This window comes from Mus pahari, chromosome 12 (genome assembly GCF_900095145.1).
Source record: "Mus pahari chromosome 12, PAHARI_EIJ_v1.1, whole genome shotgun sequence".
In the NCBI taxonomy this organism is placed as follows: Eukaryota; Metazoa; Chordata; class Mammalia; order Rodentia; family Muridae; genus Mus; species Mus pahari.
Genome location: NC_034601.1, coordinates 17,591,946 through 17,616,091, shown reverse-complemented (window position 1 = coordinate 17,616,091; position 24,146 = coordinate 17,591,946). Strand labels below are relative to the sequence as shown.

General features: G+C 40.0%; 2 protein-coding genes across 4 annotated transcripts in view; one reads left to right on the top strand and one right to left on the bottom strand.

Annotated features, from left to right (window-relative positions):
- Positions 1–9,700, top strand: part of Tra2b (transformer 2 beta homolog) — a 17,493-nt gene extending 7,793 nt beyond the window's left edge. The window contains exons 2-9 of one of the 3 annotated variants that reach the window (XM_021209253.1): positions 2,668–2,801; positions 3,213–3,375; positions 5,168–5,356; positions 6,687–6,802; positions 6,918–7,001; positions 7,601–7,660; positions 8,362–8,435; positions 8,706–9,700. In XM_021209253.1, the coding sequence (XP_021064912.1) occupies positions 2,668–2,801; positions 3,213–3,375; positions 5,168–5,356; positions 6,687–6,802; positions 6,918–7,001; positions 7,601–7,660; positions 8,362–8,435; positions 8,706–8,716 (831 nt within the window). In that variant the 3' untranslated portion in view covers positions 8,717–9,700. The remainder of the gene's footprint in view (positions 1–2,667; positions 2,802–3,212; positions 3,376–5,167; positions 5,357–6,686; positions 6,803–6,917; positions 7,002–7,600; positions 7,661–8,361; positions 8,436–8,705) is intronic. The other 2 variants (XM_021209254.2, XM_021209255.2) reach the window with 2 other exon arrangements.
- A 7,681-nt stretch (positions 9,701–17,381) lies between these two features.
- LOC110329627 (histone H3.3-like) lies at positions 17,382–17,726 on the bottom strand. Its single transcript, XM_021209376.1, has one exon. The coding sequence runs from the start codon at positions 17,724–17,726 to the stop codon at positions 17,382–17,384; it is 345 nt and encodes a 114-aa protein (XP_021065035.1).
- Positions 17,727–24,146: the final 6,420 nt, after the last annotated feature.

The window sequence follows — 24,146 nt, the reverse complement described above, 5'->3', positions numbered from 1 at the left end:
CACTCCAGAAGAGGGAGTCAGATCTTGTTAAGGATGGTTGTGAGCCACCATGTGGTTGCTGGGATTTGAACTCTGCACCTTTGGAAGAACAGTTGGATGCTCTTACCCGCTGAGCCATCTCACCAGCCCCGTTTTTTTGTTTTTTTTTAATTTCCTCTTTGGTTCTTGTGTCTCCTTTGGACCATTGAGGGTGATGCTTTAAGGTTCTATTCACAGGGAAAACTGAATTAAAATCAGGGCTGAAATGGGTTTTGGGACCAGGGAAGATTACTTTTTGAAAGAATCATAGAAAATATTTAACTTCTTATACTGAGTTTGTGAGGCCTTAAATAGCACAGTACTAGGGTGCCTAACAAACTAAAATCTGTGTAGAGGGCTTTGTGTTCTGAGCTGCTGTTCTCTATAGGAGCTGCAGACTGCTTGAGATTTTGTTTTTAAACTTGACCTGTTCCTTATAGGTTGTGCACTACTTAAAATGATGGCTAAGATTTGAAAACATTTTTTTGTATTTTTTCTGGGAATTTCTGGCATTTTTTTATTTATGCTTTTACGTTCATGATCTCTTTCCTTTCAACACTGGCTCTCCAGAGAGTAATTCTTTATAGCTTTTTTTTTTTTTAATAGCTTTCTCACGCAGTTGAATTTGAAGTTTTATGTATAAAGGATTTTCCTAGCTGGTTTTATAGAGTTGTTTGTGCGTTAAGGCTTAAGAGCTTCGGATTTAGCTAATCTAAGCCTCGTTTATTCACATAAAAATCTATAATTTTTTTTTTACCAATTAAAGGTGTTCGACATAGCTGGAAGGATTTAAACATCTTTAAACTCGGAACATTTAGAAGTGGTCTTTTGTCCCTAACTCCCACCCCACCCCCTAGTCCAACTAGGTGGCAGTATACAGACACGTGAAATCTTTTGTATTCAGGTACTTCCCCTCATTTCTGATATAATAGTTGCTTTAAAAGTACATCTGTGACATAGCCTTTGAGATAGGGAGGCTGAGTGGAGCCTTGGGAGCTTTCTAAACCATCTGTTAAGATCCCTTTGGCCTACTAGAAGTTTAAGGAGAAACCTTGCTATGACTAATTTTTCATACTAGAAATTGTTTTTTCTTTGGGCAAACAGTAGCAACGAGTCTGAAGGAGGGAATTTTTATTTTCTACCTCTTAAAGTAAGGTAAATTGCCTTGATGAGTGTTTGCTTGAGAATTTGTTGCAGAAATCCAGGGGCTGGGTAATTGGAGTAGTCTCCCACCAGCAGCAATGAATGTTAAATTGTATCTTTGTATTAAAGGCAGCTATTCTCAAATAGTTTATGTCACTACTTGGGGATAAGGAAGGTCTGATAGAATGGTGATGCTGTCTATGACATGTCATATCACGCTGTGGTTTAGTGTCATTCAGGTATTTACTAGATGTTTAGGGGCCTTGAAAGCTGAACTCATTCCTCTCATTGTCTATATCTGTTTTACTTGAGGTCTCCTCTTCTGTGTTGTATACAAAATACATATTTTTATGTCCTGAGTAGAGAGGGATGAATGTTCTAAAATGTCCCCCTCATTCTGTATGTAAATTGCTTCTGTATCTTTATTCCTTTTGAGAATGGCCACACTATGCTCAAAGGAGAGCTGTTGTGGTTTAGATTCATGTCCTTTGTTTTAGTTTGGCTCTAAAATAAATGTTTTGTGGTTAAGGCTTAGCTGTCTAGGAAAGTTAGTACTGTCTACCCCTTTAGAGTTTAGTTTTTTTTTTAAATGGCTTTGTAGAATTTTTCTTAGCATTCAGTTGCTATTTGTATTTTTTCTACTAATTGACTCAGCCTTTGGTTTATGAAATGGTTATCCTTCGTGCTTTTTTCTTTTCTTTTCTTTTTTTTTTTTTTTTTTTTTTTGAGATTTCATTTGTGTTGGTTAATTGGCAGTTAGTTGGAGTCTTGACAGAAAAACAAGTACATGATATTTGCCTAGGCATCTTTAGAATTTTTCTTCTGGGCTCCTTAGACAATGAGCTGCTGATTTTTATCCTTGTTTGAATGTGCCTTTGACATATTTCTACTTTTTCTCAGTTACTTGTATTCTGCCTTGGTTCTAGTCAGTTTAGTCAATAAAACCAGATCTTGGCTACCTTCTTTTTACTCAGACTGTTGGCTGTGTTTCTCTGTTCTTAGCTCCTTCTGGTTGCTCTTGAGTTTTGTAGGAGGTCCCCACAAACACTAAAAACAAGAATCTAGTTAGATTTCTTCTACCTTCAGAGCATGAAACTCAAGATTATTCTTACTGCTTTTGCCCCTCATTCAACAAACTTGAATTCGAAATTTTGTAAATTTTATAGGGTGCTTTCATTGCTAGTTAAAGTTCGTTCTCAGTCTATGTAGTATTCTCCAAATCTTTGGGCAGTTCTTTAACAGTCCGACTTGGGATACCTTTTAAGGGAGTGGAGTTAGATATTTCTTATTTTTGCTCCAGAAAGGTGGAAGAAAAGAACCAATTGATTCATGTCAGTTGAAGCAATGAAACCATTATACCAGGTATACTCAATTCCTGCCCTCGCATATGTTTTCTTATCTTTGGAAGAGGATTGCTCTCCTTGGCCATTTATCTCACAGAAGCTTATTTGTTTTTAAAGTTTCCAAAACAGTATACAAATTAAAACTTTTGACATCTGCGTGTAGGAATCCCGTTCTGCTTCCCGAAGTGGAAGTGCTCACGGATCGGGGAAATCTGCAAGACATACACCTGCAAGGTCTCGCTCCAAGGAAGATTCAAGGCGTTCTAGATCAAAGTCGAGATCCAGATCTGAATCTAGGTAAGAAAGGCCATTTTGATATCTCTTCATTAACTCTGCTGATAGATGGTGTAGTTGATAAACTAGTAAGGGTCTGTTACCCTATTTTTTGCTGATTTAACCTTTTGAACTTGAGATGCTTGTAGCACCAGCACTCCTTTCTCAATGTGTTGTGGTTTAGGTTACCACTTTATACAGAGGTAAACACTCTAGTCAAAAGCAATGAATGTTACTAAAAATAAACCACTTGTGGTGGCCTAAATTCTTAGTGGGCATAATAGGAAATACAGAATAAAGTATAGCATTGTGAGACGTAAAGGTGTGCATGGACCGAACTAGGAGTGTGCCATGTGGTCCAATTTCCAATTTTAAGTGTTTTTAACATCATATCTTGTTATTTAGTCATTAACTCCAAAGACCTCTGTCTTACAGGTCTAGATCCAGAAGAAGTTCTAGAAGACATTATACAAGGTCACGATCACGATCTCGCTCGCATAGACGATCCCGGAGCAGGTCTTACAGCCGAGATTATCGCAGGCGCCACAGCCACAGCCATTCTCCCATGTCTACTCGAAGGCGTCATGTTGGGAACCGGGTAAGATTTCTGAAGTGCTATGGGCTGTATGCAAATCAATATTCTACCACTGAGGTGCACCCCCCCAGTCTGAAGACTTATTTTGGAACTTTGATCATTGTTTTGACAGTGGAGTTTTTTTTTTTTTGTTTTTGTTTTTGTTTTGTTTTTGTTTTTTTTTCGAGACAGGGTTTCTCTGTGTAGTCCTGGCTGTCCTGGAACTCACTCTGTAGACCAGGCTGTCCTCGAACTCAGAAATCTGCCTGCCTCTGCCTCCCAAGTGCTGGGATTAAAGGCGTGTGCCACCACGCCCGGCTGACAGTGGAGTTTTTAATAACTTGAGTATTTATATTGGGACTTACTTTTCCTGCTAAGTCAGATTGTCCTCTCTTGTGCCGTCTCCCATGTAAAATTACTGGAACCTTTTGACATTCATTTTGTCTGAAACACTTGTGATATGGGGGTTGAATTTTACTGATACTAGCTGTAAAATTTGTTAAATTTCCTGGTGGGTTTCATCTATGATCACCTATGATCACGATATGCAATATAATTTCCCTCTCTGACTATTTAGCTGCTAGACTTCAGAAGGAATAATGGAAAAGCATACGAATAATTTATGACGCTTAATGTTTGCTTCATCTTCTTGCTCCACACTATTACCACCTGCCTCTGCCTCCTGAGTGCTGGGATTAAAGGCGTGTGCCACCACCGCCCGGCCACTGTTTTTAATCTTAATAAATACCTTTGATCAGTTAAAATAGTCAAACATAATAATCTTTTTAAAAGAGATTTATTTATTATATGTAAGCACACTGTAGCTGTTTTCAGATACCCCAGAAGAGGGCATTTGATCTCACTTCAGATTGTTGTGAACTACCATGTGGTTGCTGGGATTTGAACTCAGGACCTTCGGAAGAGCAGTTATTGCTCTTAACCGCTGAGCCATCTCACCAGCCCACATAATAATTAAGCAGTTGTTACATATGTTGTACAGTTCTTGTTCTATGTAGATCAGCATGCCTATGTCTTCTGAGTGCTGGGATATAGGTGTGTGCCACCGCCACCGAGCTGGTTCCCATTTTAAGACGTTTCACTGTGGTGTGTCACTCTTTCTGTCCTGAAACTCACAGGGTTAACCAGGTTGGCCTCTAATTAAAAAGATCCACTTGCTTCTTGCTCAATGATGGAATAAAAAAGCGTGTATGACTATATCCAGCTCAAGTTTTATTTTTTATCACCTTTTTGAGGTGGGTATCTGCTACACACATAGAAGTCAGAACCAACTTGAATGGGTGGTTTGTCAAGCTAGAAAGGTAAAAGCAAAGGCTTTTACTCACTGAGCTGTGATGTTGTTGGTGGGAATTGAGTTGTGTAGTGGCTTGTTGTAGATTAAAAATTGCTGTGAGTTTTGGGTCAGTCTGAGTTGTGTGATCCCTGACTAAACTAAAAAAAAAATGTCCATGTTTTTTTTCTTGATAGGGATTATGCTGCTCTGGTTTTTGTCTGCTCGTGATTATTTTTCCCCTTAGAATAAATTCCTAGATGAATATCATCTGAGCTGAACTTCAAACCCCAAAATCAGACTGTTAGATTTCTTTTTATAAGACTCTTTTAATAACCCTCCCCTCCCTATTTTAATGTTGGATTTAGTTCTCTTGTGGGATTTCTTACCCTTTGTGGTTATTATACTGTATGCCCCAATTTTTTGTAAGATACATTGGTGCTTGAACTAATCATTTATCTTCTTTCTATACTAGTTAGATTTATGTTAGATTTTCAAGGATTAAAAAGTCTCTTTACTGTTTTCTAGGCAAATCCTGACCCCAACTGTTGTCTTGGTGTGTTTGGGTTGAGCTTATACACCACAGAAAGAGACCTAAGAGAAGTGTTCTCTAAATATGGCCCCATTGCGGATGTGTCTATTGTATATGACCAGCAGTCTAGACGTTCAAGAGGATTTGCCTTTGTATATTTTGAAAATGTAGACGATGCCAAGGAAGTGAGTAAATTCTTACTTTCACTTTAGTTAAAAACACCAATCCTGTTGTTAACTGTTCTGATAACGAAGTGATTGACAAGGTAATTTCTGCTTCATAGTATAAGTTTAAGATCTAAGACATACATCTATAGATTTGAGTCAAAAGAAACAATTTCTACTTGGAATGTGTTAAATTCAGTGATAATCTGAGATATTTTTAACCTTGTGCAAAATTGCATGCCCATGAAGTGTGACTCGGCATTTAATTAGTCTTAAAGCTGAGCTTCATTAAGGTGCTGATTTAACCTGGTACACTCTTACATTATTTTGAAGTAAATTCTAAACCCATGACTTGCTGTAATACTGTTTTGATAAGTTTGGTAAAGCATACACTGAGATTTTTTCATTTTTCCTCTTTCTTTCTTTCTTTCTTTCTTTCTTTCTTTCTTTCTTTCTTTCTTTCTTTCTTTAAATGTTGGCAAATAAGTGACTTCATTATTTGAATTTCTTGCTTGACTTAGTAGAAAGTGAGAATGTGATTATCTGTTTAGGAATGTGAAACTTTACATTTTAGACTCATTAGTGTAAAAAGAGAGCAAGCTAATAGGTCTATTGATTATTGTTGAGACCTGGAATTAAGCTTTTGCTAGAATTTTTTAATACAGTAGTTCTTCATGAAATTAGGAGTTCTCAAAAAAATTTTTTTTTAATTACATGTAAATAATTATTAAAATGACTTGAATTTTTTAAATAAAATTCAAAAAGAGCCTTCTAATATGCCAAATGATATAAGATATAGATAATAGAGTGACAGTGTCAACATTTTCTATTTGTAAACCTGTCTTTGTTTTTGTATAGCGCTACAACTTACAAACAGCCTTAAACTTGAAAAGATAAATCAAGCCTTTTCATAAAGGCTTTTGCCTCCCACAACAGGCGTTTTGAATCATACAATGTCGGGGATAATTTTTCCTCTAATTCCAAACAGCCATGTGTGAAGGGGAACATTTGGGCTTATTTAATTAGCAAGTGCTAATTTAAGAAAATTGAAATTTGGGTATCATAAATATTAGTGTGCTGTGTTTGTGTAATCCCAGCATGTAGGATGTTAGAGACCAAGGGTTTAGCTAAAGTCAATCTAAATTTGTAGATAGGTATTTTGTGGGTCATGTAGGCTGATACCGTAGTCTGCACACTTATTGTTGTGGTAAATTTGTAGTACAGAGAACAGCACATTTATAAATTGTAGGGGTGGGGGGTTTTTGTTTTTTGTTTTTCCTGGCCTAAAAATAGCTATGAGATAATTAGATACATTGTCGAAAATGTATATAACAATTTTTATCTTTTGAAGGCTAAAGAACGTGCCAATGGAATGGAGCTTGATGGGCGACGAATTAGGGTTGATTTCTCTATTACAAAAAGACCCCATACCCCAACACCAGGAATTTATATGGGGAGACCCACTTAGTAAGTAAATTCCATTTGCTTAATCATATCCAAGGTCCTAGATGAATTGAGTTCTCTTCTGTCTGAGTACTAATTTTAGCAAGAGGAGGACTAAAAGATATGTTGTCGTTTGTAGTGGCAGTTCACGCCGCCGAGACTATTATGACAGAGGATATGATCGGGGATATGATGACCGGGACTATTACAGCAGATCATACAGGTAAGCTGTATAGAAGTCCACACTGAAAGCATTTAAAAAAAAAAAAAAAAACTAGGCTTTTAGAATATAACAAATAGCAGGGATTTAGGGCAAAATTTAATGGTTAGGTCTAATTTGATATGTAGTTGGGTGCCTGGTTGATTAATTTTTAAAGATGAATGAAGAAAAACTTAGCTAATACAAAGGTGAAACTTAAATTTTTTTTTTCCTTTTACTGTATGAGAATGGCACCCAATCACCAACATTAATTCTAAACCTTTAGTGTAAACTTGTAACTAAGTATGGGTCACAACTCTTGGCTTAACTCATTAACTTGGTATTTCATGTTCAAGACATGGACAATTGTTCATAAACTATTTCCTGTAGAAGTAAGTCTCTAATAATTAAGTCCAGACTTATAGCAAAATGGCACCTCCCCACCCCAGTAGTCACTCCTGTGTGTAGTGGTGCTTCCCTGAGAAGTTAAAGGTCTTTGTTGAGAGTGACTCATTTCAGAAAGAAAGGGCTCTTTAACATGTTAACTATAAGAAATTGGGTTTTGTCCATTGTTGTGGCAATTGTTTCAACTAAACAATTTACTCCTTTTTCTGTCTTTACAGAGGAGGAGGTGGTGGAGGAGGTGGATGGAGAGCAGCTCAAGACAGGGATCAGATTTACAGGTGTGCCAAAGGGTTTTAAAGTAGATTGCTGGTTAAAAAAAAAAAATGTTTACCTGATACTTAGGTAGCTTTCCTCTTAATGGCAAAACAGGTTTTGAGACAGGGAGGGTCCTGGAACTCAGACTTCTGCCTGCCTCTGTTCTATTTCCCAAGTGCTTCTTTTTTTTTTTTTTTTTTTTAAAGATTGATTTATTTCTGCATTTTGCCTGTATTGCTACATTCATGCTTGAGTGTACCCTTGGAGGACAGAAGAGGGTTTCCACATTTGTGAGCCGCCTTGTAGGTGCTGGGAATCAAACTGCTAGGGCAGCCATTGCTCTTTGCTGTTACCTGTCTCTCCAGCCATGGGATTTGATTTCTTAAAGTTTGCAAACGTAGTTTTCAATAAGCAGTGAAGGGCTTTGTAGAGATTGCAAATTAATTGAGCTTACGAGACGTCATTAGTTGATAGCACCATTTTTTTTTTTAGATATAGAACATTTTATAAGCTTTGAATCATGTGGAGAATCAGCTTTAAAGCTTTCTGCTTGCTTAAAAGTAAAAATATACTCTAATTATAGTGTTTATTTGGTATTTGGATCTAATATATTACATTTTAAAAGTTGATCAGAATCTTCTAGCTTGGGACCTGGCAAAAGTTTGGCTTTGTTATTATTAGCCCAATATCATATAGATGTAGATGCAATCTTAATTTTTTACAGAAGACGGTCACCTTCTCCTTACTACAGTCGTGGAGGATACAGGTCACGTTCTCGATCACGATCCTACTCACCTCGTAAGTTACCCTGATGGGTTTTCTCTCTTGTAATATTATTTGCTGGAGTATAACTGCCTTGTAAATTTGCAAGTCCATGCTGCTTATGTCTGCACAGTTTCATCTGTGCTACACGAATGGTTAAGCTTACTAAATTTGTATTTCTTAAGCATTTATAAACTAATCTAGTATTAATGCTTGAGTGAAACTCTTACTCATGGCAGAGATTTTTTTTTCAGGTTATAGAAAAATCCCATTTTTAATATGCGGATTTTTTTTTTTTCATTCTAGGTCGCTACTAAAGCATGAAGTTGAAGACTTTCTGAAACCTGCCATAGAGCTGGGATATTGTTTGTGGACAATATTTTCTATTGTCTCCTGTTTAAAAAGTGAACAGTGCCTAGTGAAGTTAGGTGACTTTTACACCTTTTATGATGACTACTTTTGGTGGAGTTGAAATGCTGTTTTCATTCTGGATTTGTGTAGTTCGATTTGCTTTGTTCAAAGTTAAGTGTTTTCAGAAAAGTATGTTTTGCATGTATTTTTTTACAGTCCAAATTTTGACTGCTGAGAAGTTTCTATTGTAAAAAACTTCATTTAAAAGGTTTTTCTACTGAATCCAGGGTATTCTGAAGATCGAAGCCTGTGTGTAAAATGCTACCAGATGGCAAAAAGCANCAATAAACAAGTTTGATTTTTACTTTTCTTTCTAAATATCAATGCTTAACCAGAACCATTCTTAAGTTATCAGTAAAAAAGTAAAAAGTTAAATAAAAATAATTTTCTTTCAGGAGTCCATGAAACTTGCCATATTCAATATACCTGCAATTAAGTGTTAAAAAATATGCTGTAACTCTGTACTGCTAGTATTAGAACAAAAATCTTCCCATACAGCAAATGCTTAATGCTTACATTAATGTGGATGTGTTGGCCTTTATGTAATCTGTATTATATATAGCAGGGAATAAGAGCTTCAGATACATGCCTTTAAAGGGCTGTTTCTTAAGGCTGTTAAAAGGAGATAATGGTATTTCAACTAATTATCAGCAAGCGACAATACATTCCACCACAGATGGACTCTTGTTCTTCTAGCGTTTAGACTGTATGAAAATACTGGGTGCTTCAAAGTATGGAAGGAGAGAAGGGATCATCAAACCTGTGTCATGGATGAAGACTGCCTGTTCATTTTTTAAATATGATTTTCAGGTCCTTTGCTTACCAAAGGAGGCCCAATTCACTCAAATGTTTTGAGAACTGTTTAAATAAAGGCAAGAAAAATTGCTGATGCAACTTGTTTTACAAAGAAGTGTTGGTTTTCTTTTTAACTGTTGTAATTAAAGTCCTGTAGTTTATTTAGTGACTGGTACAATATTAATATTGTTCTTGCTTCAAGATAACATTAAATCTATTTCTCAAATATATTGGCCAAGTAGAACTGGAATGAATGTTTCTCTTTGGTGCTGAGGTTGTATTAAATAACCTCCCCACGTCTGGGTATTTTGCAAAGCATGTTTTTAGTACGAATTTGCTTTTGTTTAAGGCTGTTAAATGTAGGGCTGACTTGGGGGCTTTTAGTGCTTAGATGTTATTTAGTATATACAGATGTTCCATGAGTGCTACATATCATTGAAGTATCCACGTGCAGAGGAAGTTTGGCTTAGATTAATTTGATACGGTGCCAGGATTCAAACCTATGTGAGGGTTTTATTGTTACCTTATAGTTCCCCTAATACCTTGTTAATCAGTTAAAGCACACTGATGTTTTTGATGACTAGGTTTCATTTAGACCATTTTTGTGAGGTAGCTTTTCACTTCCACTGTATGGTTTCTTGTTACCTCCAGTATGCATTATGAGGAAAACCCAGTTAAATGCAACATGGCATTATTGCTTATAATGAATGTGCTTGAGCATCAGATTAGTTTTAAATGTAAAATAACAAATTCAACTAGATTTCCAATTGGGCATTGAGATGAGATACTGTTTGCTGTTCTAATTCTAGATCACAGTTTAAATCTATGTTTTCTTTGCTACACAATAAAGGGTAGTGAATGCCATGAACTTGTACATGTATACAGACTAGGAGTCTGCAAGCCTCAGAAGCCCTGGATCTCCTGAACTGGAGCTTTGTATATTTTGTTAAGCACCTTGTTAAGTCTGGAAGTCAAACCTGGGTCTTTCAAGAGCAACAAGTTCTCATCAAGGTATAGAATGAGAGAAGAGATTACACCTGTGTCATGAATGAAGACTGCCTGCTCATTCTGTAAAAGGATTTTCAGGTCCTTTGCTTACTAAGGAGACCCAGTTCACTCTAATGTTTTGAGAACTCTTTAAACATTCTCAGGTCCAACAAAATAATAATAAATATAATGTAGATGCAGGGTATGCAGTGAATAAAATACAGTTTTAGTATAAGTACATAATAAGTATGGGTATCTAATAAGCACAAATCTACTTTTATTTATTTACTCTCCTTTAGTTTAAATCCCGTATGGACACAGCATCACACAGATTCTGTATCCAATGGCCTCTGTATCCAATGGCCTCTGCAGGAGGAATTTGGAATTTGGCACAAACTGTGGGCAGCCCGAGTTACTTTTCCCCAGATCACTCTGGTTTTGTTTGGTTTGCCTCCAGGAGTCACTATATTGTGTTTTGCTCTATGCATACACATAAGCACACCCCTTGCCTAAGTTTCATCTCAGGTATAAACACCTTCAATTTTAAGAAGAGCCCTGTGCTCTTTGGTTCCGGAGACCTTGCTTGTAGCCAGCAAAAATGGCCTTGCACCACAGCCTTCCCGACATACTTGCTTTAGTTCCCAGCAGGCCCCGGAAATCTGGCCCGAAAAGTCATCAGCAGAAACTCCCCTCCTTAATAAGCCTTTTGAGTACTGTTATTTTGTGGCTAATATAATGCCTAGGTGTTAGTTGTTTTGGGACAGAAGGCCTAAATTATTTATTTTTTAGTGTAGATTGGGTTAGATCTAGAAATGTATTTAAGGGAGTAGAAAGATGATTTGGCTCTTAAGAGGGCTTCTAGTTTCCTGTAACTCCTAACTGCATAGGAAGAGATACCTCTTACCTCTCTGGATTTAGCACACCTGCAGATAAATCTTGTAAAAATGTAGGATCTTATCAGATTGAAGAATGAAATATTGAGGATAAATTTTAGGTGTGTCAAATGTCTGCAGAAAGGCTGAACAATTCTCAGAATCGGGTAGATTTTTGTCTCTTAAAACTGCAGGTGGAGACTAAAGTTTAGTTAATTGGTAAAGGAATGCAGACTCAAAATAGTTATCAAATAGGACCTTAACCCAGCCAGGGATATTTAAGATTGGAATAGTTCAATGGCAGAGTTCCATACTGGAGAAGGGTTCTAGTTTAGAAAGATGGTAAGGTTTGCAGAGATTACAGGGAGCATATGTTGTGGTGGCCACTTAACTCTGGCTAGCTTCTAACAGCTGAGTCTGATTTTGAGACTAGAGACCATCTTTACCTCCCCCGTCTTCTGATATTAAAGGTGAACATCTTCATGTTTGGGAGAAATTAAGTCTTGCTAATAGAGTAGGCTTGGTTTGTTAGTGCCTATACCAACAATTTTGTTTGAGCTGATTGGTTTATTTTAAGCTTGAGTTTAATGGCTTTGGAGGAATAGGTTCTGGTACAGTAATGTATACTGAGTTGGTTCTATGTCTACAAACAGAATATTTCCCCATGGGTAACCAGTCAAAATGAAGAATACTGTATTTTAGTGGCTGAAGAGAGCAGTCAAAACCACTTGCTGCTCTTACAGAGAACCTGACACCCTGTTCTGGACCCTTGTGCACGTAGCACACAATATACATGTATACAACGCATGTTTTTCACTTAGTTGGTAAAATTAGAAAAAAAATCTGAGGTCAAGCAAGAGTGATGGCTATAAAACATGTAGAAGCTGTTGTGGGCAAGACATGAATTCATGTGTAAAAGTGGTACAAGCATAGTTTGCTTGACCTTAGGTACAAGGTTTCTAGGAAAAGAAACTAGGGTCCTGGCAGCATAACCAGATGGGATTTTTGTGAAGATGGGCATGAACGCGATACTAGTGTTTAATTAGGTGGGTTGTGTTGAGGCAGGGTTTCTGTCCCGGGATTATTACTTTATTGAATGAGAAGCTTGCTGTTTCCACTAGGTGGGCTAGTCGGGGAACTCCCAGACTCCCAGGCATACAGCACTGTACCACAAAAGGAAATGATTTTCCGGAAGGTTAAATGTTTTGTTTGAAGTAAGATTAACACAAGTGTGAGCTATCTTGTATCACTCCATAGTACAGTTTTCTGTAATCTTTTAAGGGGCTGGGGGGTGTAGCTCAGAATGCCCTCTAGCTTGGTGGGGCCCTGAGCCCAGGCACTTCATAAGGGGATGGAGTGGTGCTTCTGAGTTTCACATGGTATGCCTCTGTCCTGCAGCATGTTGACTCCAGCAGTAACCAAAGCTGACTGGTGGAAGGAATGATGGGAGGAGGAGGTGGTTGTTGGAAAACATGAAAGGGTATGAGAAGAAGGAAAGTTAGTTGTGAAGATCCCAGGTTGATGGATAACTCATGGGCATGCAAGTGGGTGCCATGGCTTCCAGGACTTAACATGAACCCCAGATAGCAAACCATGAAGTGTGAGAACAAAGCTGGAGAATTGTTTTCTTATGCAAGACTATGTACACCAGAGTTAAGGGTCAATGGGTAAAGTGTTTCTATTTTAAATTTGATGTAACAAAAGCTAGTATCTTTTACTCATGTATTCAATATGCAGTTAGGCTGTTGGACATTGCCTGTGCATTACCATAGGAGGTTAGGATGACGGCACAGAAATTGATGGCTCCAAGTGGAAAATATCATCTAATGAGGTGGGGGAAGGGCACCACAGTAAGGATGGACTGAACATGGATAAGAGGCTTTCTTGGGGTTTTACTGCTGTGAACAGACACCATGACCAAGGCAAGTCTTATAAAAAAATTTAATTGGGGCTAGCTTACAGGTTCAGAGGTTCCTTACCATCAAGATGGGGAGCATGGCAGTATCCAGGCAGGCATGGCACAGGCAGAGCTGAGAGTCTTCATCCAAAGGCTGCTAGTGGAAGACTGGCCTAGGGTGAGAGTATCAAGCCCATACCTACAGGACACACTTAACTCCAACAAGGTCACAACTCCAAATGGTGCCACTCCCTAGTCCAAGAAAATACAAACCATCACAGAGGCACAGGTTGCAAACCAAGAGTCATTTTGAATTGTGGGATCAGAACCAGTGTCAGGAAGGATGTGATGAGGCTCCACTTCTTTGCCTTTCATGGCACTTGGCAAATGGAGCGTTCAGTAATCCTGTCTCCATTCCTACTCCTGAGCCCCTCAACCCAATGCCAGGCAGAGCAATAAATGGCAGTGATTTCTTTAGCATCTTCTAGGGTAAGTACAGTTCAGGAGTTAGATACCAGTAAATTTTCATTCCTATGCAGCCCCAAGGCTAGAAGTTAAATAAATGTAATTCGGTCTGTGGGTTCACTTATTACCATGTCTGTTAAGAACAGCTAGATGGTTGGGACATCTACTATAGAGCTCAGAAACTCGAAAGCCCAACACATTGGTAATACACATATCAAGATGATGGACATAAGCCTGAGTGGGGGTAAGCAAGACACAAGGAGCTTCTGGTTGTTTGTATTGCCTGGGTGGTAATAAGGAGTTTCTTTATGTGCCATATGAGTTTGTGTGCCTGAAATATTTAGTAACACTGCTATGTCACAAACTACCTTTCTTTACTCTTTTTGTAAGCTTAATGAGGTACAATGTAAACACTAAAATGCAGTTAAGCCTGGATGTGTAGTGAGCGAGCCAAGTGGCCCAGCATGAGTGAAGCCTTCATTTCAATCCCCAGTACTGAAAAAACTTGACTAGTTACATGGCCATCTCTACATGCTATAGTTTAGAATATTTCTATCACACCATCCCCAAATCATACATCATCTAAAAGTTATTTATACACTGATAGAAACTCATAACTATCCAACTGGAAATTAGGTGATCTGGTAATGTATGGTCCTCAAGAAAAGGAAGCAGGAAAGGTGGCCCATAAGCCTAGGCTCGTCCAGTTGGGACTGCGGAGTCGGAGCCATGTGAGCACAGCTGACTCCCAGGCTTAAGAAAGACCCTTTTCAGAGTCCTTGGGCTCCTTAGAACCTCTGGAGCAGGTAACCAAGGAGAAGGGAGTTACACGGATGTCAGCTTGGGAACCTCTTGTCTTTGGTTAACTGTGTACACAGAGATGGAAACTCCCAACAGGCTGGTCCAAGGAAGAAGTAAGCTGAAGAACTACCCAGTCTCATTCAGGGCTAGTAGATATTCATACTTTACTCCGCCAGACTGAAAGTGCCTTGTGGCTGATGCCTCTACAACCTCACTTTATGGAAAGGACTAATCTAGCACTAACCTAGCAGTTCTGAGCTACCCACTGTGTGCTGTGCTGGGAACCAATCTTGGGGCCACTAAGAGCAGCAACCACTCTTAACTACTGAGCCATCCTCCAGCCTATCCATTTATGTATTCATTCATTCATTCATTCATTCATTCACTTTACATCCCAATTGATGCCCTCACTCCCAGTACACACAGTTTCCCCCTTCCCCCATAGCTCCCTTCCCCACCATAATTCCCCCTTCTTGGGTGGCAGCCTCCCTGGGTCAGCCTGTTTTTTTTGTTTGTTTTGAATCTAAATAATCAGAAAATGTCAGCCTATTTAGAGTTTTTGATACAGAGCTCTGCTGAACCCTGGACTCTTGGACCCGTGGCTCGAGTAATGAATGAAAGGTTTACTTTATACATTCACTCAACTAGCTTAAAAGTCTCAACAATTCTATTTCCTATGTAAACTTTTTTTTTTTTAATTGGTTTTTCGAGACAGGGTTTTTCTGTATAGCCCTGGCTGTCCTGGAACTCACTTTGTAGCCCAGGCTGGCCTCGAACTCAGAAATCTGCCTGCTTCTGCCTCCCAAGTGCTGGGATTAAAGGCATGCGCCACCACGCCCGGCTGTCTCAGTGGCACTTAAGAGCACTTGTCACGCCTGTAGAGGGCTCTGGTTTGATTCCTAGCACCCACATTGTGTCTCAGTCATCTGTAACCCTAGTTCTATAAGATAAGATGTCCAGTTCCTACCTCCTCAGATACCAGCATGTATGTCATGCATTTACCTGTATGTAGGCAAAACACTCATACACACAAATTTTTTAAAACTATATTAAAAATAAAGAGCAGCCAGGCGGTGGCTGCTCAAGCCTTTAGTCCCAGCACTTGGGAGGCAGAGGCAGACAAATCTCTGTGAGTTTGAAGCCAGCCTGGTCTACAAAGTTAGTTCAGGACAGCCAGGGCTACACAGCAAAACCCTGTCTTAGAAAACCAAAAAGCAAATAGCAATTAAAAAATCCTCCACATACCACAAACACTGTAGTACCTATAATATCTGGTATGTAATTTCAAAATTAGATATGAGAAGGAAGTATGATCTATAGCCAGGAAGAAAATCACTCAATAGAAATGTCAAAATGATAGAGGGGCTAGGGATGTGGCTCAGCTGGTAGAGTGCTTCCCAGCACCACACAGACAAGCTGCTCTGAAGAGGAGGAAGGATCAGAAGTTCAAGGTTAGGGTCATTCCCAGTCACAAGGTAAGATCAAAGGCCAGCCGTAAAACCGACTGTCTAGTCACATTTAGCTGTTGTACGGGAAAGACAAATATTGTGAAAGGAAAAGTGGGAACGAATGGAAATATAAATATTTTTAAAAGATTTTTTTGCAGTCTTTTATTTTTTTAACTTATTTTATTAGATATTTTCTTCATTTACATTTCAAATGCTATCCCAAATGTCCCCTATACCCTCCCCTCACCGTGCTCCCCTGCCTACCCACTCCCACTTCTTGGCCCTGGTGTTCCCCAGTATGGGGCATATAAAGTTTGCAAGACCAAGGGGCATCTCTTCCCAGCGATGGCTGACTAGGCCGTCTTTTTTAAAGATTTTATTTATTATATGTAAATACACTGCAGCTGTCTTCAGACACTCCAGAAGAGGGAGTTAGATCTTGTTATAGATGGTTGTGAGCCACCATGTGGTTGCTGGGATTTGAACTCAGGACCTTCAGAAGAGCAGTCAGTGCTCTTAATCACTGAGCCATCACTCCAGCCCATAGAGTTCTATATTTGAATGTTTGACTCCTAGTTGGTGGACTGTTTAGGAAGGATTAGGAATGTAGCCTTGTTGGGAGAAGTGTGTAACTGGGGTTAAGTTTTGAGGTTTCAAAAAACCTGTGCCAAGGCCTAGCGTCTGTCTACCCCCCCCCAAACTTACTGCCACTCTTAGCCACAGTAACTGTTATAAAAGACAGCATTTAGTTGGGGGGCTTGCCTTCAGTTTCAGAGGGTTAGTTCATTATCATCATGGTGGGAGGCAGACAGGCATGGTGTATGTAGGACAACTCAGAAAAGTATAGAGAATGGATAGAATCTACTGCGTGATAAAAATGCTACAAACACCATTTAGTTGCCGTCAATAAGAAATTTACTTATTTAAAAAAAAATCCAAATGCTGGTATTGTCCAGAAAATTTTAACAGGTTTATTTATAATTGTTATTAAGTTGAACTGTTGAAATGAGTTCACTAAAACATTTTGCTTGCATTAATGCTTTACATCTTGCATTTATATTAAAGATTCACACAAAAATGAACGTGGAGAAACTGCCAATACCTGATTCTGTCCCCTATGTTTCCACTCGCAATCACATACTTAGGAACCTTTGACCCCATGGAAAAAATATCTAACATTCAAAACTACTGGTAACAGGAAGAAGATGAAAAAAATATTTTTGAGAATGAAATGTTTCCCCTCATAGTGGACTCTTAAGCATGTTCTCCACTTATGCGGAGTGATAGTTAGCATAATTGTTACAGGTTAGGCATGGATAGCACACAGGTTGATATCTTCAAAAAGGCCAACGAGATAGGCCTCACTTGCCTCCTGCAAAGCACCAATAGCTGCACTCTGGAAGCGCAGATCTGTTTTGAAGTCCTGAGCAATTTCTCGCACCAGACGCTGAAAGGGGAGCTTGCGAATCAGAAGTTCAGTGGACTTCTGATAGCCTCTGATTTCATGGAGTGCCATGGTACCAGGCCTGTAACGATGAGGTTTCTTCACCCCTCCAGTAGAGGGCGCACTCTTGCGAGCGGCTTTTGTAGCCAGTTTCCTGGGTGCATTACCACTGGTGGACTTGCAGGCAGTCTGCTTTGTACGAGCCATGGTATGGACATCTCCTTACTTATTTACCCCTCTTCTCCTTCGGCTGGAGCTCCGCAAGCGAGAGGCGGCGCTGGCATTAGCGCGGCGGCTGCGAACACCCTTTCCTCAGTTTTAAACTTCTCAGAAGATATTCAGTTAGATTTAAAAACAAAAACAAAACTAGCCACAGGGCAGGAGTGATGGCTTAGATGTATATACTGTCCTTTCCAGAGGATCTGAGTTTGCTGTCCAGAACCCACCTCAGTTGACCCACAAGCAACTGTAACTCTACCTTTAGGGGTCTGACATTCTCTTCTGGGCACTGAGTACCTGTGCACATGTACATATGCCCACACACAGACATGTACAGACACGCAAAGACACACACACACACACACACACACACATCACTGAGAACAGAACACATTTTAGAAAATGACAACACACCACAGGGTTACACCGAATGTGGAGTGAAACATATAAACCACAGCATTTACGGTCATAAATTAAACATGAGGGCTGGAGAGATGGCTCAGTGGTTAAAAGCACTGGCTGCTCTTCCGGAGGTCCTGAGTTCAATTCCCAGCAACCTCATGGTGGCTCACAGCCATCTGTAAGGGGATCCAGTACCCTCTACTGGTGTTCATGAAGACAGAATACTCATACACCTAAAATAAATACATCTAAAATACATTTTTACAAAATTTTAAAAAATTATTTAAACAGTGTAGCCTAAATTTTGGTTGGACAAATGTGACAAATACCTTTAATCCCAGTACTCAGGAGGCAGAGGCAGGTGGATCTGTGTTCAAAGCCAGCCTGGTCTACAGAGTGAGTTCCAGGACACAGAGAAACACTGTCTAAACTTCCCCTCCACACACACACACACACACACACACATAACATAATGATGAACATTGTAAATCCTAGAAAAACTATTAATCTTATAAAATAAAGACTCTATATAGATGATAAGGAACTTGACTATTTAATATGCCCAAGTAATTAAAAGATGGGAGAGGGGAAAGACAAGAACAAACCATGAAAGAAATAAAAGCCAATTAGTGGAGCCTCATAGATAGTTTGGCAGTTAAGAGAACTTAATACATTCAGAAGACCTGCATTCAGGTTCCAGTGCCTGTCGGGCCTCATGCATCTCACACCAGCTCCAAGAGATCTAGTAACGTTATCTGTTAGTGGTACCTACATTCATATACATGCATGCACACACATGTGCACACACAAACACAAATCCAACAGACAGCAAGATAGGAGGCTAAATGTACCCAAATGAAATTATTTTGTTTGTTTGTTTCTGAGACAGGGTTTCTCTGTATAGCTCTGGCTGTCCTGGAACTGTAGATCAAGCTGGCCTCAAACTCAGAGATCCACCTGCGTCTGCCTCCCGAGTGCCTGTGCACCACCATCTGACATGAAATTATTTTAAATATAAGTTAAGAGTTGTGAAAGTAGCTGGGCGGTGGTGGTGCACGCCTTTAATCCTAGCACTTGAGAGGCAGAGGTAGGGATATCTGAGTTTGAGGCCAGCCTGGTCTACAAAGTGAGTTCCAAGACAGCCAGGGCTATACAGAGAAACCCTGTCTCGAAAAACAAACAAACAAACAAAAAAAGAGTTGTGAAAGTAATGTAGCTCAGTGGTAGACCACTTGCTTTGGATGTGCAAATCCCTGATATGTTCCCCAGTGCAGGAAAGATAGGGAAACCGTAAGCTCCTTAGTTATGCTAATCAAAAGACAATAATTTATCAAACTTGATTAAAAAACAATTGCATGTTTAAGATATGCCTATAAAGTACAACAATCTATGTGTATTAAAATAGAACAATAAAATATTTTGTATGCTCACTGAAAAATTCAAGATATACTTATTAAATAAACAATAATCTATAGGCATATAGGTGGAAAACTCTACCACAGAAACACTAATCTTACAAAAACTTCTATAGGCAACAATTCTTTTCAAGGCTAGAATATTTCATTATTTAAACATCAAACAACTAATAATCTTTTTTTTTTTTTTGGTTTTTTTGAGACAGGGTTTCTCTGTATAGCCCTGGCTGTCCTGGAACTCACTTTGTAGACCAGGCTGGCCTCGAACTCAGACATTCGCCTGCCTCTGCCTCCCAAGTGCTGGGATTAAAGGCATGAGCCACCACGCCCGGCTACAACTAATAATCTTAACATCAAACAACATATCAAAATCAATTAATAAATCTGATATGAACAACAGACTTCAAGACAGATTATTTTAGACACAGGCATTTTATTAGAATAAATGATCAGTTTGTTACGAGAATACAGTTACTGTACATATGAAGTATAATGACAGAGATTTACAAACACAAAACAAAACTGACAAATGAAAGAAGAAACAAGACTTTACAGTTGTAGTTGTTGAAAAACAAAACCAAGCTGGGCCTGGTGGCGCAGGCCTTTAATCCCAGCACTCGGGAGGCAGAGGCAGGCGGATTTCTGAGTTTGAGGCCAGCCTGGTCTACCAAGTGAGTTCCAGGACAGCCAGGGCTATACAGAGAAACCCTGTCTCGAAAAACCAAAAAAAAAAAAAAAAAAAAAAAGAAAGAAAAACAAAACCAGGAGCTGCTGAGCTGCTCCCTGGGAACGCATGTTGCCATGGAAACCTGATGGCCTGGTTTGACCTCTGGCACCCACATTTTAAAAAGAAGAAAGCTGGATATGACCGCAGGCATGTGTGATCCCACCCTTCTTCCCGGGAGATGGGAGGTAGAGATGGAATTGTCCAGAAGGCATGCAGGCCATGATCTCCACGATAATGGGCTCCATGTCCAGGGTGCAACACCCACAGCGCAACCCAAACAAGGAGACACCCTACCTCACAACAAGGTGCGTGAGACCTGACTCTCAGGTGTTGTCCTCTGACCTCCACACATTCTGGCATGTGCGTGCCGGCTCCCACATATCATACACACATGCAAGCAAGTAATTTTTTTTTTTTTGATTTTTCGAGACAGGGTTTCTCTGCACAGCCCTGGCTGTCCTGGAACTCACTCTGTAGATGAGGCTGGCCTCGAACTCAGAAATCTGCTTGCCTCTGCCTCCCAAGTGCTGGGATTACAGGCATGCGCCACCATGCCTGGCTGCAAGCAAATAATTTTTAACAAATCAGTAATATTACAAAAGGCTTGACTGAAACTATCAGCTAATTCAGTCTTTTCACTTATACCGACTATCAACTTGGGAAAAAACGAAGAATACACCTTATCGTATTTAGGTAGAACATTAATCATGGTCTTGAAGTACATTTTAACTAAAACTGAATTCAGTAACTGAAAGACGTTGAAGAAACCCCTAAATACTTGGAAATTAAACAACATGCTTAATCAGCCCATAGATAAGATTGCATGCCTACTCTCTTTAGAGACTCCGAATCTCCAAATCTTCTGATGCGAGGGCATGCCCCGGAGTAACTGCTGAAACCCAGAAAGTGACAAGGGACAATGGCCAAGGTTGAAAGGATGGGAGAGCAATGGAGAGGAAAATACCAGGGTACAGCGATCTGATAGGGAAATGAGGAGCTTCTAATTAGGAGGAGAGGCGCATATATAGAGAAAGATGGTAAAGACCTGAAAAAGTCATGAAGCATTGTCGTAATTACCTACCGAAAATTCCTGTAATATACTTAAGTCGGGGTAGTTTAAATGAAAATTTCCCATCTGGGAAGACAATGCTTCCTTCAAGAACCAAAAACTACCCCCTCCCTAAAACCAAAACAGGGTTGTTCAAGAGACTCTCAAAACATTTCAGCTATTGCTACTGCCCTGGTTGCCTCTGAGAGGTAGAAGGTAAGTCCCGATTGCTGAAGACACCATGTGTTTCAGACACAAAGCACCCTGAGCTGGAACTGACGTGCACACTTCCTCTCTGAGTGTGGGAAAACTCTGCTAATTAATGTTGAAGTCTACCATTAATCAGATAGCCTTCTGTGGCTGGCTCGAGGTGTAATGGAGGACGCCCCTCATTAGTGGGGCTTCTCTTTGTCTGACCTTCTCTGGGGAATTCAAAACCCCCACACATAAGTCTCTACTGAGGAATGTCCTGTAGCCTCAATTAGATTACAGGATCAATTTCCTTTCTCCTGATAAAACCTGTTTAGCTACCACCTGAGATTCCTGAAATGCTTCCCTATGCTAATGAGGCATTTTGGTTCCCTAAGCTCTTAACCAATGACCTTTGCCCATCCTGGATGTTCTTACCCTCAGTCCTCCAAAACTTTATAGACCTTGAATCACCCTTAGTAAAGTTGATCTGCCTCCTGGTAGCTGGTTCTGGTGTGGTTATTTACCATAGGTACTCACAGGGCTTCCAAACACCCTGCTTGCTGTTTCTGTTCCCTTTGCCCACATATTGGGTGACAGTCCATGAGAGCAGGGAGTCCCACATCTGAGAACTACCTTTCAGTACTATAATTCACCATTCACATTCCTAATGGAGGGAAACAGCCAACAGTCCTGCCATAGATGACCTGTTAACAAGAACAACATGTCACAATAACAAAAAGGGTATAGTAGCGGCACACATACCCTGGCAGTAACCAATGGCTCTTTAGTTGTACTGAAGATCTGTTCAACAAGAAGAAAATCTTGCCTCATACTGGAAACCTAGCCAACTGCATAAGGCTAATGTAGTCATGGATCTTGACTAAACTAGCATAACCCCTAACCATATTTAAATATTTGTCCTTAGGCCCACAGGTAAGTGTAGCCCTCATCCATTATCAAGGAAACTTCTCTTTTCTTTCTTTCTTTCTTTCTTTCTTTCTTTCTTTTTTTTTTTTAGGGTTTTCGAGACAGGGTTTCTCTGTGTAGCCCTGGCTGTCCTGGAACTCACTTTGTAGACCAGGCTGGCCTTGAACTCAGAAATCCGCCTGCCTCTGCCTCCCAAGTGCTGAGATTAAAGGCGTGTGCCACCACTACCTGGCTTTTGGGATAGCCTCTTGAAGTGGAAACTTCTGGTTTCTTTGGGAAGTCAGTTATGTCAAATGATGTTTTGCTGGGGCACACAAGTGAAAAGACATCTTGCTAAAGCAAACACGTGAAATAATATTTTCCTGAAGCAGACAAAGGTGAAAGGATGTTTTGCTATAGCAGACATGAGAAAGGACTCATGAAGAAGGAGTATAAATGTGATACCACAGATAGTAGGAGCTGGAGCATTGATTTGCTTCACTTATTCTTTTTTTTTTTTTTTTTTTTTTTTTTTTGGTTTTGGTTTTTTGAGACAGGGTTTCTCTGTGGCTGTTCTGGAACTCACTTTGTAGACCAGGCTGGCCTTGAACTCAGAAATCCGCCTGTCTCTGCCACCCGAGTGCTGGGATTAAAGGCGTGTGCTACCACACCTGGCTGTACTATTATTCTTTAACTACATGCATATATTAGTTTACCTTACATAGTGTTGTTGAGCTCCACCTGTGGTAACACCACCATTGAGAGAAACTCGCTTATATTATAAGTGTACTTATAATAATAAATAAATAAATCTTTAAAAAAAAAAAAAAAAAAAAAAAAAAGGAAGGAGGGCCATCTTTGCTCCGGTGCACTGCCGGGGAGAGGGCGGCCTGGAGAAGTACACTGTAGCTGTCTTCAGACCCACCAGAAGAGGGCGTCAGATCTCATTACGGATGGTTGTGAGCCACCATGTGGTTGGGATTTGAACTCAGGACCTTAGGAAGAGCAGTCAGTGCTCTTAACTGCTGAGCCATCTCTCCAGCCCCAAGCTCAATCTTCGTTGTCAGCAGTTCAGTCCAGTAGCAAACACAAAATACAAATCAGCAGTTGCAGTCCAGTTTGCTTAGGCTCCAGTCTGCGCTGGCGAGAGTAGCGAGAAGCTACACAGCTTCGGGACAGACAGAAGCAACCTAACTTCTGGGACAGACCCTGTTTCGGGCTCCAGAAATTTGGGNACCTTCCTCGACAGAGGAAAGGTGGCCACCTGTGAGGGCTCTGTCTGCCAGAGCAGGTGAGAGAGTCATATTGTGTCCAGGGTCCCTCAGTGGCTAGTCTGTGCAGGTGAGTGAATAATCTGCAGAGGCAACACATCTTCAGCAAGGAGGCAGGTCTGAACGCCAGGCCTCTGTGCACCTTCCCTGATAGAGGAGAGCTTCTCTGCAGAGAGTATTCTGACCACTGAGACTCAGGAGAGAGCTGGACTCCCAGGACTGCTGACAGAGGCTAACAGAATCACAGGAATAACAAGCTCCAACCAGAGACAACTATAACAACTAACTCCAGAGATCACAAGATGGCAAAAGGCAAACGTAGGAATCTTACTAACAGAAACCAAGACCACTCACCATCATCAGAACCTAGCACTCTCACCTCAGTCAGTCCTGAATACCCCCCAAAGCAAGAACACCCGAAAAGCAAGAACCGGATTTAAAAGCATA

What these genes read in the sequence shown, in the direction of transcription:
- LOC110329627 (XM_021209376.1), bottom strand. Translation starts at nt 17,726, where the DNA reads ATGGCTCGTACAAAGCAGACTGCCTGCAAGTCCACCAGTGGTAATGCA.